Source organism: Apostichopus japonicus, chromosome 18 (assembly GCF_037975245.1).
Source record: "Apostichopus japonicus isolate 1M-3 chromosome 18, ASM3797524v1, whole genome shotgun sequence".
Taxonomy (NCBI): Eukaryota; Metazoa; Echinodermata; class Holothuroidea; order Aspidochirotida; family Stichopodidae; genus Apostichopus; species Apostichopus japonicus.
This window is the reverse complement of record NC_092578.1, coordinates 8,481,651-8,496,256: the sequence shown is the minus strand read 5'-3', so window position 1 is coordinate 8,496,256 and position 14,606 is coordinate 8,481,651. Positions and strand designations below refer to the sequence as shown.

General features: G+C 38.7%; 1 protein-coding gene across 3 annotated transcripts in view; it reads right to left on the bottom strand.

The window, feature by feature from the left end:
- LOC139959075 (vascular endothelial growth factor receptor 1-like) overlaps positions 1-14,606 on the bottom strand; it is a 140,647-nt gene that overhangs the window by 19,738 nt on the left and 106,303 nt on the right. For all 3 annotated transcript variants that reach the window (XM_071956636.1, XM_071956637.1, XM_071956638.1), the window contains 10 exons: positions 12,793-12,970; positions 9,456-9,773; positions 8,493-8,873; positions 7,565-7,891; positions 6,487-6,786; positions 3,648-3,920; positions 2,246-2,349; positions 1,699-1,867; positions 922-1,026; positions 148-258 (listed from right to left, as the gene is read on the bottom strand). In XM_071956636.1, coding sequence (XP_071812737.1) covers positions 148-258; positions 922-1,026; positions 1,699-1,867; positions 2,246-2,349; positions 3,648-3,920; positions 6,487-6,786; positions 7,565-7,891; positions 8,493-8,873; positions 9,456-9,773; positions 12,793-12,970 — 2,266 coding nt within the window. The remainder of the gene's footprint in view (positions 1-147; positions 259-921; positions 1,027-1,698; positions 1,868-2,245; positions 2,350-3,647; positions 3,921-6,486; positions 6,787-7,564; positions 7,892-8,492; positions 8,874-9,455; positions 9,774-12,792; positions 12,971-14,606) is intronic.

Sequence of the window (14,606 nt, the reverse complement as noted above, 5' to 3'; positions counted from 1 at the left end):
TAACTTCTTGTCATTTTTTTATGTGTTTCCATTATATTTGATGAAATGTTATATATTTGATATTTGTCCTATGGAAATTTTCTACACCCTGCAAAAATTATGAAACCATGGTGGAGAAAAAAACACTTTATAATTGGGTATACTTACATCCTGTGGTACAAGCACCAAGGAAATTGACAACGTTGAGGTGGCGCCCAACGTGAGCCAAGAGTTTCAACTCTGCCCACAGTGCCTTCTTTTCTGTGTCTGTTGCTTCGTCTGTAAGAAACAGAGATATGTGCTCACTGAACATTCGCCAAAGAAAACCTAGGACAGTTTTCACAGTATGCATTTCCTTTTCTTGACAGAAATTTACTGGGTTAATACTAGCTTTGTGACAACTGTCTATATTAACAATGTTTCCATAGCAACTAAAATTGAGCATCATGTCAGTTTCCCCAAACTTTTGTGACTATCAGAAGCTATTCTTCCCTCGCTTTGCTTAATAAAACCATTTGGTCATGTTTTGAAATCCAACGACTTTGGAAAGGACACCATAAAATACACATTCCCACAATGAAGATTACAGGTATTATTAAAACATATTCTAATTTCAGATGAGAGAAATGAGCAATGAATATCAAATATTAGTCAGTAAGACTCAACCCTACTTAAATACTATACTTTCATTTGTGAGGGTCAAACAATAGATCAAAAATTGAGTTCAAGGTCTCAAAGATAAAAACTTTTGAAAAGGAATAAACTGTTGTTCACTATGTTAATAGATTTCTCACCACAGAATTGCTGACAACCGTAACGATGTTTGATGTCAAATACCAAACTATGAAAGTAGCTTCTAAACTTTATCAGTTACAAAAATTAAATCTCCATCTTCAAATTTAACTGGCCATGCAATAAAGAAATACAAGTAAATAAACTTACCTTTTAAGGTTTTCACAGCCACTATTGTTGACCTGTTTAGATTCTCAATGCCAACAGCTTTAGCTTTGATAACCATACCAAATGCTCCCCGTCCTATGACAGGTCCTGAACAAAAGACAGAAAAATTCACCACGATCTATAAAATGCATAAAAAACCTTAAAGAAGAAAAAACCTACCAAATAAAGATTCAAGGTAAGAGAAAAAGCTAAATCAAACTAGGCCAACAACCTCTTCATATTCTTTTCACCAAATTAATATTCAAACGTGTGATTAAATAATCAACAACAACAACAACAAAAATCTGATGGAAAAAACAAAGAATATTGAAAAGGGCCGGTGAAGAAGTTTTGGTTAGAATGGGATTGTTGCTTTTACTCTTTCAAGATGTATGTTTTGTTAATCACATAAAAAGACAGATCAGAAATAATCAAACTGTTCTCTTTATTTGCCTTCTTTCTTTTTTCATCATTTGATATTTGATTGTTATGAAATTTGTATTATTTGCAATAAACCTTGAGTACAGCTCTGGCTATAGGACTACATAGATAAAGGATTTTAGTCTACAAAATCAAACCAAATCAACATTACAAGTTTCAGCAGCTTTTTTTTATTAAATAAAATCTCCAGTCTTTCTCTCCCACCCTTCCCCCTTCATCCCTGCTCTTCTCCTAACTTTCAACCAATCTAGAACATTTCTATTAAAGCTGTAAGGTTTAACTCTGCCTTTAAAGTACTGATATGGGGTTTAGAAATAGCCGACCAGTTATTAAATTTACCTAGTATGAGTCTCTCCCTTGTAAACTCCCAGCGAGGGTCATACGGAAGTCTTTCATATATCTCCTCGGCCAACATGCCTTGCATGTGCATAGGGTAGAAGCCGCCCCGATTGAACTCATTCAATTGGCTCAGAGTGTACTGCAGATGGCGATCTTTGGAATTCTTTCTCTGTTTGTGGAAAAGATGAAGAAAAGTCAAAGATCACTAGTTGCTATGTTAGCTGCTCTAGGAAGATTTAATCTCAAAATATGATCGGAAAAGGAATATCTTTATATATATATATATATATGATATTCTCGCTCTAAATACTCACGACTATAAGGAAGCAACAAGCAATTTGGGTTTTGTTATGACTGTTCTGTGAATATTAATATTTCTTACTTTTCCTTTCTTAAAGGTTCAGAGGTTAGAAACAAGCAGTACCAGAAAGATCAAGGTTCATGTTTTATGACAAAATTGTTATTTAATTTCACTAAAATCTAATGTATGGGTCGATACCTGAACCGTTTTCACTCTACCAAATCCATCAAGTTTGTAAATACATACCTGTGTAATGCAGGCCAAGACAATAAAGAAACACATCCCAGCTGAAATAGCGATTAAAATTATGGAAAAGGAAGGGAATGTGCCAGGTTTCTTGTCCAGGGGCTCTGAAAAGGAAGAATTGTGAATGATATATTCATGATCATAGCAACACTGGTTGAGATAAAATATATGTGAGTGGTAATCATTATATGATCGATAAATGCATGAACTTGAGAGTAGATCCAACAAATTTCTGTTGATCTCTCCTCTTAATTAAGTGTGGATTAAAGTTACATGCTTGTGGTTTGTATACAGCACAGCTGGCTATGAACACATTCTGTGTTGGTCCAGTATAATATTGTATGTATGTATGTATATGTGATCTTCCCGCAAGCAGGAACTCGCGAAAGAAGCCATGGAGGCTTGTAGACTCGCAAGCTGACCGAAGCCAATCTCTCGGCACACATCCATTTAACGTCCATGTCAGGAAGTTGTTATTGAACAACACCCTTGCCAGACGACACACATTGCTGTCGGCGGGGAATCGAACCGGGGATCTCATGACTGGGAGACGCCGGCGTTAACCACTAGGCTATACACTCCGCCTGATATTAAATCATATATTAAAATATTAAATCAACCAGAAGGAAAGAGATAAGAGATTTGAGAGAAAAGCTGTGTGGAGTGTTAAAACTTATCATGGCAAATGGTACAAATGTGCATGCCTAATAAGAAGGGTCTTTGCGGGCGGGTTGTGGATCAAAACTTAAAGTAAGAAAATATGAAAAGTGCAAAAGGGGGGCCCCAATTGCATAATTGCCACAGGGGGTCGACCTGGGTCTGAACGCCTCTGCAAATATGAACATTTAAATCAAATTTATGAAATATTTTTCGAAAGTTAAACTTAGATAAAATTGACAAATTTTGGTGATTCTAGTATCACAGAACCAGACACAGTTGCTTGCAAAAGTCATACGCAGATTGTCTTGCCAACAAACTGTTATATAATTGGATAAGGACAACTGAAATCTCCCCATTCCCCCTCGCTCTGCCCAACCCCACTCCCAGGGTGTTTTTGATTGTGCTTGTACAGGAGCTTTACATAGAAAACCACATAAAAGGTTTAATATTTTGATAATTTCACTGACATTGTGGTAAAAATTCAGCAAGAGAAGTTAGAATTATGAACTAGACTAATGCCAGTCAAGAATTCAGAAAATTGACATCCATCCAGAAAGTTTGGAATTTAAATTTTACAGAGTCCCTGACAATCATCCATATATAACTTGGCCCGATACTGTGCTTGATTTCCAAGCCCGTACGTTAATCTCGCAGACTTAGTATCATGTAATATTTTCTAACCTCCTTTGTCAGACAGAAAACAAAATCTTGAAGCTCTTATATGGCAGAATCTCATACTCACTGATAGTAACGTTGTAAATCCTTTCCGCACTCCCGTAATCGTTACATGCGTTACAGATGTAAATTCCAGAGTCTGTTACCGCAGCTTCTATGAACGTGAAGACGCCATCTACGACGTTCATTCTCAAGGTCTCAATTTGATCTGTTTGGTCATTGGCCTTCTTGCTCCAGACGATGAGCGGCTGAGGAGTACCAGTCGCAGAACAGGACATGGAAAAGTTGGTCCCCTCTAATTCCTCAATGACTTCCTTTGGAGAGTCAAATCGTGGGCTTGCTGTTGGTGAGAATGGAACAGACTGAGGATTGCAATGATCTATCAAATCATACAATTTTAACAGAAATATGGCTGTATGTCTATATTTATATAATACTTTTCATTCCACTGCCAACATTCCAATATATATTTTCTAATACAGTACTCCTTATTTGTCAATTACGAAAGGACACAACGACCTCTTTGATGTCACCATGGGCAGCTACAATGGGGCCGAGGTATGCGAGCTTGTAGGACTCTACATCCTAAACACACTAGCAAGAGAATATGGGAAGGAATACATCGGGCTATACAGGGACGACGGTCTAGCAGCCTTCAAAAACACCAACGGAAGTAAAGCAGACCGGATAAGAAAACACCTGATCAGCTTATTCAAAGAACTGGGGCTCAACATCACCATCGACTGCAACCTGAAGATCACCAACTTCCTCGATGTAACATTCAACCTCAACACCGGAAAACACTACCCTTACAGGAAGCCCATCGACCACCCAGTGTACATCCACAGGAAATCCAACCACCCACCAAACATCATCAGGTCCCTACCAGCCTCAATCAGCAGACGTATCTCCGCCATCTCCCACGACGAGATCTTTAAGAAAGCCGCACCAGCCTACGAGGAAGCACTTAGGTCAAGTAACTACACCGAGGGTCTCTCATACATCGCCCACCAACCAACCAAGAACAACCGAAACAGAAGGCGCAACATCATCTGGTTCAACCCACCTTTTAGCAGCAACGTAGCCACGAACATAGGAGGCACATTCCTGAAACTCATCAACAAACACTTCCCGAAGACATCGAAACTGCACAAGATATTCAACAGAAACACCGTGAAAGTCAGTTACAGTTGCATGCCCAACATCACCAGCATCATCAAAGGACACAACAAACGTATAGCAGCCACCCACACATCGAAAGAAAAGGAAGCCTGCAACTGCCGAAAAAAGGACACATGCCCACTAAATGGAAACTGCCAGGCATCTAACATCATATACAAGGCCGAAGTGAAAACCACCGACAACTACAAGACATACATAGGCCTAACAGAACCCCCCTTCAAGCTCAGATACGGTAACCACAAGATGTCGCTCAACCACGAAAAACACCAAAACGCAACGGAACTCTCGAAGCACATCTGGCAGCTGAAACAGAACAACCAGCCATTCACTATCAATTGGTCGATCGCCAGCAGAGCCAAAGCCTACAGCAACGAGTCGAAGCGGTGCAACCTCTGTCTCACTGAAAAACTCATCATTATTGAAGCGAACCGCGGATGGCGGGGGAAATTACCGAATTTAGGGTTCTTCGCTTCGAACTCATAAGTGATCAATGAGGAGGCAAGAGTGTTCTTGCGTTGAAACAATGGCTGACTTTTATTACAAACTCTACACAATATGAAAATGAAAATATACAAATGAACAATATACAATGGCTTTGTATAATAAATGGCTTAACGGACTCTTCACTATCTTATTAAAACTATCCTTTCTCGGGGAAAAACCTATACTCAAATACTCCATACTATGACAAATGCACAGATACAAATAAAGACTCAATAATATTACCCTGCAATACGACACAACGGGTGCACACAACAAAATTTCACTTCACTACATGATCAACGCAGACAAACGGACCCTCCTGAACAAACGCCCAGAGCTCATATCGAAGTGTCGCCACGAAAACAAGTTCTACATAAACAACTCCAGTCCAACCACCAAACACCGTCAAGGGAACCACACACAACTAAGGAGCGAGCACCGAAGGAAGGCAAAAAACCCCAACAACAGAACGGACGCAAAAAAGAATACAACAACAGCCGAACACCGAAGAAAGTCTTACAAACCCACCAACAGAACGGACGCAAAAGAGAATACACCGGCAGAACAATACACCAACAACCGTATAATCCCCGGTAATCCCGACGAGGATCCTATATATTCATGGAGCATAACCTGAAGCTACCAGTTGTCTGACGATCGCTATAATGCATGAAACTCTGAGTTACAACTACTACTGTTCCACTAGTCTCAACTAGTATCAACATATATTCCGCTCTGTCCAATGGACATAGAGCACTCTGCGCCAAGATAGACGCCAACCAACTCTAGATATATATATATATATATATATATATATATATATATATATATATATATATATATATATATATATATATATATATATATATGTATATATATATATATATATATATATATATATATATATATATATATATATATATATATACATATATATATATATATATATATATATAACAGACATGATGTGGTCACCTTATACATCAAATACCACTGTTTGAAAAGTTTAACAAATGTTAATCCATATAAGGCAACTAAAAGCAGAGACATTCAAATTAAATACATATAGTCCAAAACTGTCAAATAAAACTGGTGACAATTGTTCTGTAATTTTGTGTAACTATTTTGTGGTCATTTTAGCATATCTAGCATTATTTTGGTGTCACTTTTAATGCTCTGAACGTAGCTCTTAAGATCATACACTGCATGAATGCATGTTCCTACTGCAGGGAGAGACTTACCAACTCCAGTCAACCTAATGATGGTGGTACCTGTTCTACCCAAGTTTCTTCCTGTGACGATCAGTTCCCTGGTGGACCCCTTCCTGAGATAGTTGACCGGTACGGTGCAGGTGGTCCATATCGTGGTGGAGTTAACGTAGGTGCCTTCGGTGACTTTGTTACGGGAGGAGAGATGTGGAAATTGCCAGCTGGCGCTAGGGCGTGGGTCACCCGTCACGGTGCAGTTGATGATCAAATCACCTGCGTTCACGTCGTGTGTTATGTTCTCGCTGCTGCAGTGCACCTCCGCAGGTATTATTTCTGGGACGAGGAGAAAGAATGAAACAACAAAAAATGAGTAAGAAAAAAAAAAAAAAGGCAATCTAGTGAAACTTGATAAAGCAAATAACATAAATATATTTCTGATAGTCCATGAATGGTGCATTGTGGGTTTGATCTGCATAAAAAAGAATTCTTTTTAAATATATACCAACATTTATTCCTATCAAATTCCTCTCTTTCATCACAGTGTACACATATGGTACAGAGTATATATCATACAACAGTAAATATATAGCAAAAGGAAATGAACTTAAAAAAAAAAAACCTTTGTAATATTGTCCATTAGAGGGTCACTCCCTATATAACACAGAAATAGATCATAAATATACACACAAGCATATATATTAAAAAAAAAATCAGTATTAAAAGAGAAACAAAAACCTTAGAAAATGTTTGGGCAAAGCGATCATCATGAAAGTTCAAGAGAGTAATTTTTAAATCAAAGAAATGTAATTTATATTCTCGTAGCTTAAACTCTAGGAAGGCAAAAAAAAACAAAAAAACTGTGCTTTGTGATTTGCCAGGTAGTTCTGGTCTGGTTTTGGAGTGGATACTCTCTGGGTTTAATGAAATTGGTAACCAGATGCCAAAAAGGATTGCTTTGATTAAAAAAGAAAAAATGGAGAAAACTGACAAGGATAAATACTCATGATTTGAAATACAAAAAAAAAGTAATGGAAGACTTAAGAAACCAAGAAGGTGAAGATGGAACCTGTAATGATTCATTACTCACAATCGCCCCGCAATAAAGCCTCACCTTTAACGACTAGGGTCGCTCTCTTCTCCATAAAGTCTACATGATGTGGGACTTCGGTTGTTGCCATGCAATAGTACTCCCCAGCGTCTTCCAACCTCACCTTGCTTATCCTCACCGTGCGCTTTCGGGAGTTGTCCTGTAATATCGTCGTCTCCGTGATGCGTTGGTCCATCTTGGAGTCCAGGGGTATGATGGGGCTGCTTTCATTGGACTTTCTACCGATCTTGGTGTCCTTGAAGGAGAATCCGTTGACAACGCATTCTATGTTCACCTGCTGGTCGGCGTAAATGCCGTCTGGAATGTCAAAGGAGAACGCCTCCTTCGCGGCTGTGGAGGAAATTTAAGAACCATATAACCTTGTCATGCTGGTGAGCTTCCAGACAGTTGAAAAAAAGAACAGGATATGTTTTAGACTAACAGACAACAGTCTCTGATAAAGGTGAGATAATAATATGACTCCATACTGTATGTCCATGCCCAACCCCCTACTAATCCTCCTTTCCTGGACCTAGCCTCCAAAAGGCGACACGCTTGCATCACAAAAACTCTCCAAAATTCTTTCCCACTGATTAATCTATTACTTTAACTCATACAAAGAACAAAGTGATCATGCTAGCCCTTTGTTAAAGGTGATGAGTAGGAATAGCCTTTAGCAGGAGCTCGTGGAATGTTTATGACCCCAGGACGATGCTATTCTGGAAACGATAGCTGCTTGAAAGTAAATAAAAGCATTTATATTTACTACCAGAGAAAAACCAAAAATACTATTTGTAGGTAAGAGAGGTGAAAGAAACCCTGTCATCTTCACACAATTGAATTAAGGAAGGCTATATCTACCATTTGTTTCACCTCTGCACTCCCCTCCTACTTTCCCTCTCCCTTTCCCCTAATGTCTAAAGTTACCCTGGAGATCTTCAACGTTACTTACTCAAAACTAAGAATCTGAAGTACGCTTCCGCGGGTTGGTGGGGAAATTCTGTCGATGTAGCCACACACTTGAAGATTGCGGATATTCCCGCCTCTAATTCCAGTTCGTTGCGCCACGGTGTCGCTTCTCCATTCGAGAAAATGTAATCCAAGCCGGTCTGCTTACTGAACCGTTCCGTCTCTCTCCCCTCGGGGGTGCACTTCTCGTTGTCGGTGCTGACCGCTTTGCATTCCGAGTACTCCCAATGCACCATGGGAGCAGGATAGCCGTCTGCCTCGCAGTTTATGGTGTAAAGTTCACCGTCAAAGTAAAGCGGTGACCCCCCTGGAAAAGGAACTTCAAAGTCTTCTTCGTAGAGATCCAGTTTAATAGATGGGGGCACTGTGAAATATATCATAGATCAAAATATTGCTTTGATTGCAGCTGTCAGGTAACAACAGCACAGACCCCATCATTTTTGGGGGGGACGGTCAGGGGGGAGACAGGTTATTTGAAAGTAGATCTGTTGGCCTGGTATTGAGGAAGTGGTGAAAACACCTTCCTTTCCTTGTTATTTCCATAACAAACGGTATTATATAACTACAAAGAAAAATGTCTTATGGTTTCCACTGTGCCACAGGGCAAAGGTGGTGAAGACACACTCCTCCCTCCCCTTTACCTCTTTACTTTTTGAATTAACATTATCATATCAATATTAATAATTAATACTGTTTTGTTGAAGAATACATAGAGGATCTATTTTGTTGGAAAGTTTAGATGTGACTTACCCACTCAAATCAAAGTGAGTCTCATGTTCCCCTGCATATCAAACTTTGTGTCCCCCTTCCCTACCCCTCCCCCCCCCATTACCACACCTTCCCACCTCCAATGACAGGGACACCAAAAAATCTCACAAGTTGGACCACCAAGTTTAAAGAATATTGAACCACATCAATACATAATCATAGTAAGTCTACCATTTACCGAAGACTAGGACTTCAAACATCATGTCCTTCTGCACAAACTCGTTCCTGGCATTGATGGTGTAGTTACCCGTCGTATTGCTATAAAATACGTCAAAACAGAGAGAGTAGGTTCTGTTGAAGGGATCGCCATCATCGGAAATGGACAAGGATGGAAAGGAAGGGGGGTAGATGGTATCATCATTCTGTTGCCAGGTAACATTGACCGATGGGAAAGACACCACTCTGACGTTCAAGCAAAGCTCTCCGCTTCCTCCCAGGTGGTGGATGAACTGGTTTTGATTGTTGTTCAGGTTATAGATATTTATGAAGGCCTCATCTGTTAAAAGGTAGGGGAGAAAAAAACAATCTTATTCTCAGCTGCTAATATGAGCAATTTAAATCATAATCCTTCTGAAACTGCATGATCAATTGATCAACTTTGATGGGTTTTAAATTGGATGAAACCTAGCAGTCTTCACGTTGATAAATAAAAACTATATAAAAAAAATAATAAAATAATAACAAAAATAAACATATTTATATATACACATAAATACATACGTATCTACTTGTTGATGCCTCACAACTGGTGACAAAACAATTCCTGACACTACTTGTTGAAGCGAAGTCATGGGTTGTCGAGACAAAGCGTTAGAAAAATGGGAAAAGGTTGTCAGTTTAGGTAATGTGTTCAAAAAATAAAAATTTGTGTATGCATGTGCAAAGGCAGACAAACATGTGTATATGTATGTTTATGTATTTACTTGTCAAATGTTGACTTAGGATTCCGCACTGGCTTACAATCAAAAGTTGACAAAAACTCCCATTCAGAATGTTAAATTTATTCTGATGTTATCTGAACATATATGCTGCAATTACCGAAATTGTAGGGAACATTCAAATTATTATGATTTCTGACAAAAGTTCGCATTATAGCACTTACATAAACCAGACAATCAAAACCACAAACAGTAGGCATCTCTGCACTGATGCCCAAGTTCATTCATTTGCTTAATGAATGTAATAATTAAACCTTATCCTTCCAAGAATTCGGTTGTCCATGTATTTCGATAAATTTGCTGAGGACTTATAACTATTCAAAAATTCACTGATTACTCTCCTTACTATGTCCTTAGCAAAGATCATAGTAAACTGTAGGATTGTCATAATCAGCCCCAAATCAGCCCCAAATATCAGCCCCAAAGGGTGGAGTGTTAGCTCAGCGGTTAACGCCGGTGCTTTCCAATCATAAGGTTCCCGGTTCGAGTCACTCCAAGATTAATGTATGTTGTCCAGTTACAGAGTTGTTGACAATTGACAATTCATAATCATTGACGTTAAATGTGAATCTAAGAGACTGACTTCGGTCAGCTTGCGGCTTTGATAAGCCAATGAGGCTTCTTCGCGAGTTCCTGCTTGCAGGAGGATCTAAAATACAAATCATTTGAACTTAGAATAAACTGTTTGTTTCTACGTTCAAACAGAGGATGGAATACATTTGTTACCTAGAACAAATCAGAGCGCTCATCACTAACACAAGGAGCTGAGGGTAATTAAAGGAAAAGTATAGCCGTTTTGGGAGTCCGTATCCCACAACCCTTTCAGTTCTTGGTTCTGAGACACACTGAGAACCAGTCTCTTGATATATTCAAAATTTATTGATGTGCAGTTTTCTTGAATGGGTCTTCTGTGGATTTGATATTCCATGGGTTTATTCGACGAGACGACTTTGGTTGCCATGGCTGCACTGCAAAGATGATTAATGGGTTGCCTTTACATCCCTCAGCAACTGAGATACACTTTAGTGCTGTCATATTGTGATTTACATGAATATTCTTGATTAAGTATAAATTCCAATCTTCCCAACAATGCAACAGTCCCAATGTTTGCATTTGTATGACATGATAAACTCAGAAGACAGAGAAATCTTGCATAGTGATGGATTGGTGAGGCTAACAGCCTACTGTGATATTACACATAAATTGGACAGGGAAGTTGTAAATGGCAATCCCGGAATTAGGAATCGGTAAGACATTTACATCCCTGTTTGATAGTAATATTCTGAACAACCATCAAACAGAGACTAATGGCTTGATATAAACTGGTGTTCATCCACATGCAATCATGGCATGGATAGGGTTTCAAAGGATCGAGCCTCTGAAAGCTTCCAAACCCTTGGGATTCACCAAGTTAAGCTAACCGGAACTACAATCTTTTTGATTTACAAACAAATATGATGTTCATGAACAAGTAATAAATTCATTTTGATTAAGAGGGAACTTGTCAGCATTTTGCTAACCAAACAGTTGTTCATATTTAGCAGGGATGTAAGTGCAGCGCAAAAAAAAAACCGGAAAACTATTCGGAGACCCCGGGTGAATGTCGTCCTAACACATCCTACTCCTAGCTCTGACTACTTACACATTATCGTTATGTTAGGCTAGCTCAAAAGTATTAGCGCTAACACATCCTACTCCTAGTTCTGACTACTTACACACTATTGTTATGTTAGGCTAGCTCAAAGTTACGAATACGTCACAGCAAACTCGGAATAAAAAACAGTCTCACATTCGAATGCGATCACGAATATCGACTATCATATGCGTATCTCGTAGATTTCCGCCGCTCACAAAAATCACAAGCGTTAATTCCGAAACTTATGTCGAGCACCAGCAGTTAAGAAGATGTGAATTAGGCAAGGTTTTTCAACGACAGAAATGAGCTATGGCGATTTGAAGTTCGCACGTACGCAACGATGTTCACATGGCACAATGTTGTACAGTGCAATGCGATGTGTAACAGCTGGAAATGGTATTTTGGTTGATGGATGAGTGAAAATTGAAGTTAGCTTGCTGCAACGGGCCAGGCATTTTGCCGCGTGTCTTTGACATTTGTACAATTTTGTGGAAACTTTATTGGAATTTAAAAAAGAAAAACGGATTTTCCTAAAAATACGGAAGACTTACATCCTGTCAAAAAAAATCCGGATTTCCGTAAAAATACGGAAGATTTACATCCCTGATTTAGTAATACTGCCAATAATTTTTTTCTTTAATTGTTGAAAATTGTCCACTTTGCTTCATTATTTTTGACATGACAAGATCTACTGTATACAATTTAAATGACCTACTTTCCTATGACATTTTGTGGTGAACCATACATCAAAATTTTACAAAAAAAAAATATAAAAAAAATGCTCTATCATTTGAATAGTATCAATTCACTCTGTCACAGAATCAGCTACAAATCCAGAAAAACATCTAAAATTTCATGAGGAGCCTCTGTCAAATGGTGTCCACTTTAATTGTTGCCGATAATTTTTTTTTTAAAAAGGTGCAATTTACTCCAGTCCTTACCGTATACATTAACGTTGACAGACTTCTGGCTTTTGAACATATTATTAGTTGCAGAGCAGGTAAATGTCAGCAGGCCTTCGTTGGACGAGATGTTAAAGAGTCGGAGATGTGAGTAGAAGGAGAACGTCTCGTCCGAGTCAGTGGTATGCTCGTTGTATAATATCACATGGTCTTCCACCTTTGAGAACAGAAAAGTATGAAGCATATTAACATAAGTGCGATTGTTGTGGGGATGGCTTTTCATGGCTTTTATTAGAAACATAAAAGTTTAGTTATCCCTCCTAAAGAGCAGAGTCATCGATTTAAAGCAGCATTTTGCGAATGCTCACAGTTTTCTACTTTTTTGACATGTCCATCAAGTTTTTTACAAATATCAATCACAAAAGAGCAAACTAAGATATTAGCCAAGTTTTTCCCTGCCAACACAACGTTAAGTGGCGAGTAATTAAGGATATTTGCAGATAATGAGAAAAGTGTCAACGACAAATTCCACATTTAAAATTAATCGCATACAGTTCCCCCAAACCCACTAGACTCGCCCACAAAGAAACGTCTCATGCCAGTAATCTGACCAAGTTTCGAATGAGGTGTAACAGAAGTGTTAAACACTACCATCGATCCCAGAAAATACACACACAGCTTGCTACAGTCAGTAATTAGGCACTAGTGTACAGTCAATACATACAGCTACGGTCAATACTCACTACACAGTGTACATAGCATCAATGGACAACTCAGGTCTAGATAAAAGATAACAAGGTATCACATTTCATTACTGTCTGCATTTTGTAGCGACAAGCAGAAAACTTCACTTGCAAGCAACGGAAAGTTAACGTTTTCAGAGTGCGGCACGGGGCTTGGGGCCTGTCTTCAATGCCTTTAATAGTAGTGAGACTTTGTGATTTGTCCAGTGTAATTTTATTAGCTGAGACTGGCTGATGCAAGGCCACAGAGACAGATTTAATACTGGAATAAACAACTGCTGAGTATACCCTTCAGTAGCAAAGATAATCTGCCATGTACCATGCTTGAAAAGAACATGCTCCGTTAATCTAAGACTATTCACAGTATCAATCTTTCGCTCATCACAAGCCACTCCCTTATGCTCCCGGCCTCTCACGCTTTGTTAATCAGCAAGCAACAGGGCGGAACGGACCAGTTTTTTTCTCTCACTATACTAACACCACGGTTGACCTCTTTCCAGCTGATCTCAGAGATATTAAGCATCAAGGTCAAACCGGAGCTATATGAAGCTCTGTAGAAATTTCCAATTTTTTCGGTTCTTAAATCTTGGTTATTAAAGCTTGATTGAGATTCAACCCTGATGACATGATAAGTTACGCCCCTGGGGTAATTTCTTTTATCTAGTTTGTTAATTTGGGGATTTGTTTTTTCTTCAATTTCTCTTCATGATTCCAGCAGTTTATCCTGGCCAAATTCAAATTTATTCAAATGTACAACGGTTTATTTATAATAAAACAACACCCACTCAGATAATAAATCACCACAATTTAGTACACACTCTTAAAACAGAGTAAATCCTGTGATGTAAATGAAGTTTATCTTTGATAATAAACAAATTCCATGTCTCATGGATTATGTAGATTCAATGCAACAACAGAGACACAAAACCCAACCATATTCTTTGTTGTCTGATATGGCAGAGAGCAATGTCAAGGACAACACCTCCATACAGTGAAGGAAAAATTATGCTCCATTTGGGAGATATCGTAGCTTAGAAGTTGTGTCTGGAAGCTGTCACTTGATACTGTCTGTAGAATCTGAAACCTTATACTTTCTTTTGGTTATTCTGT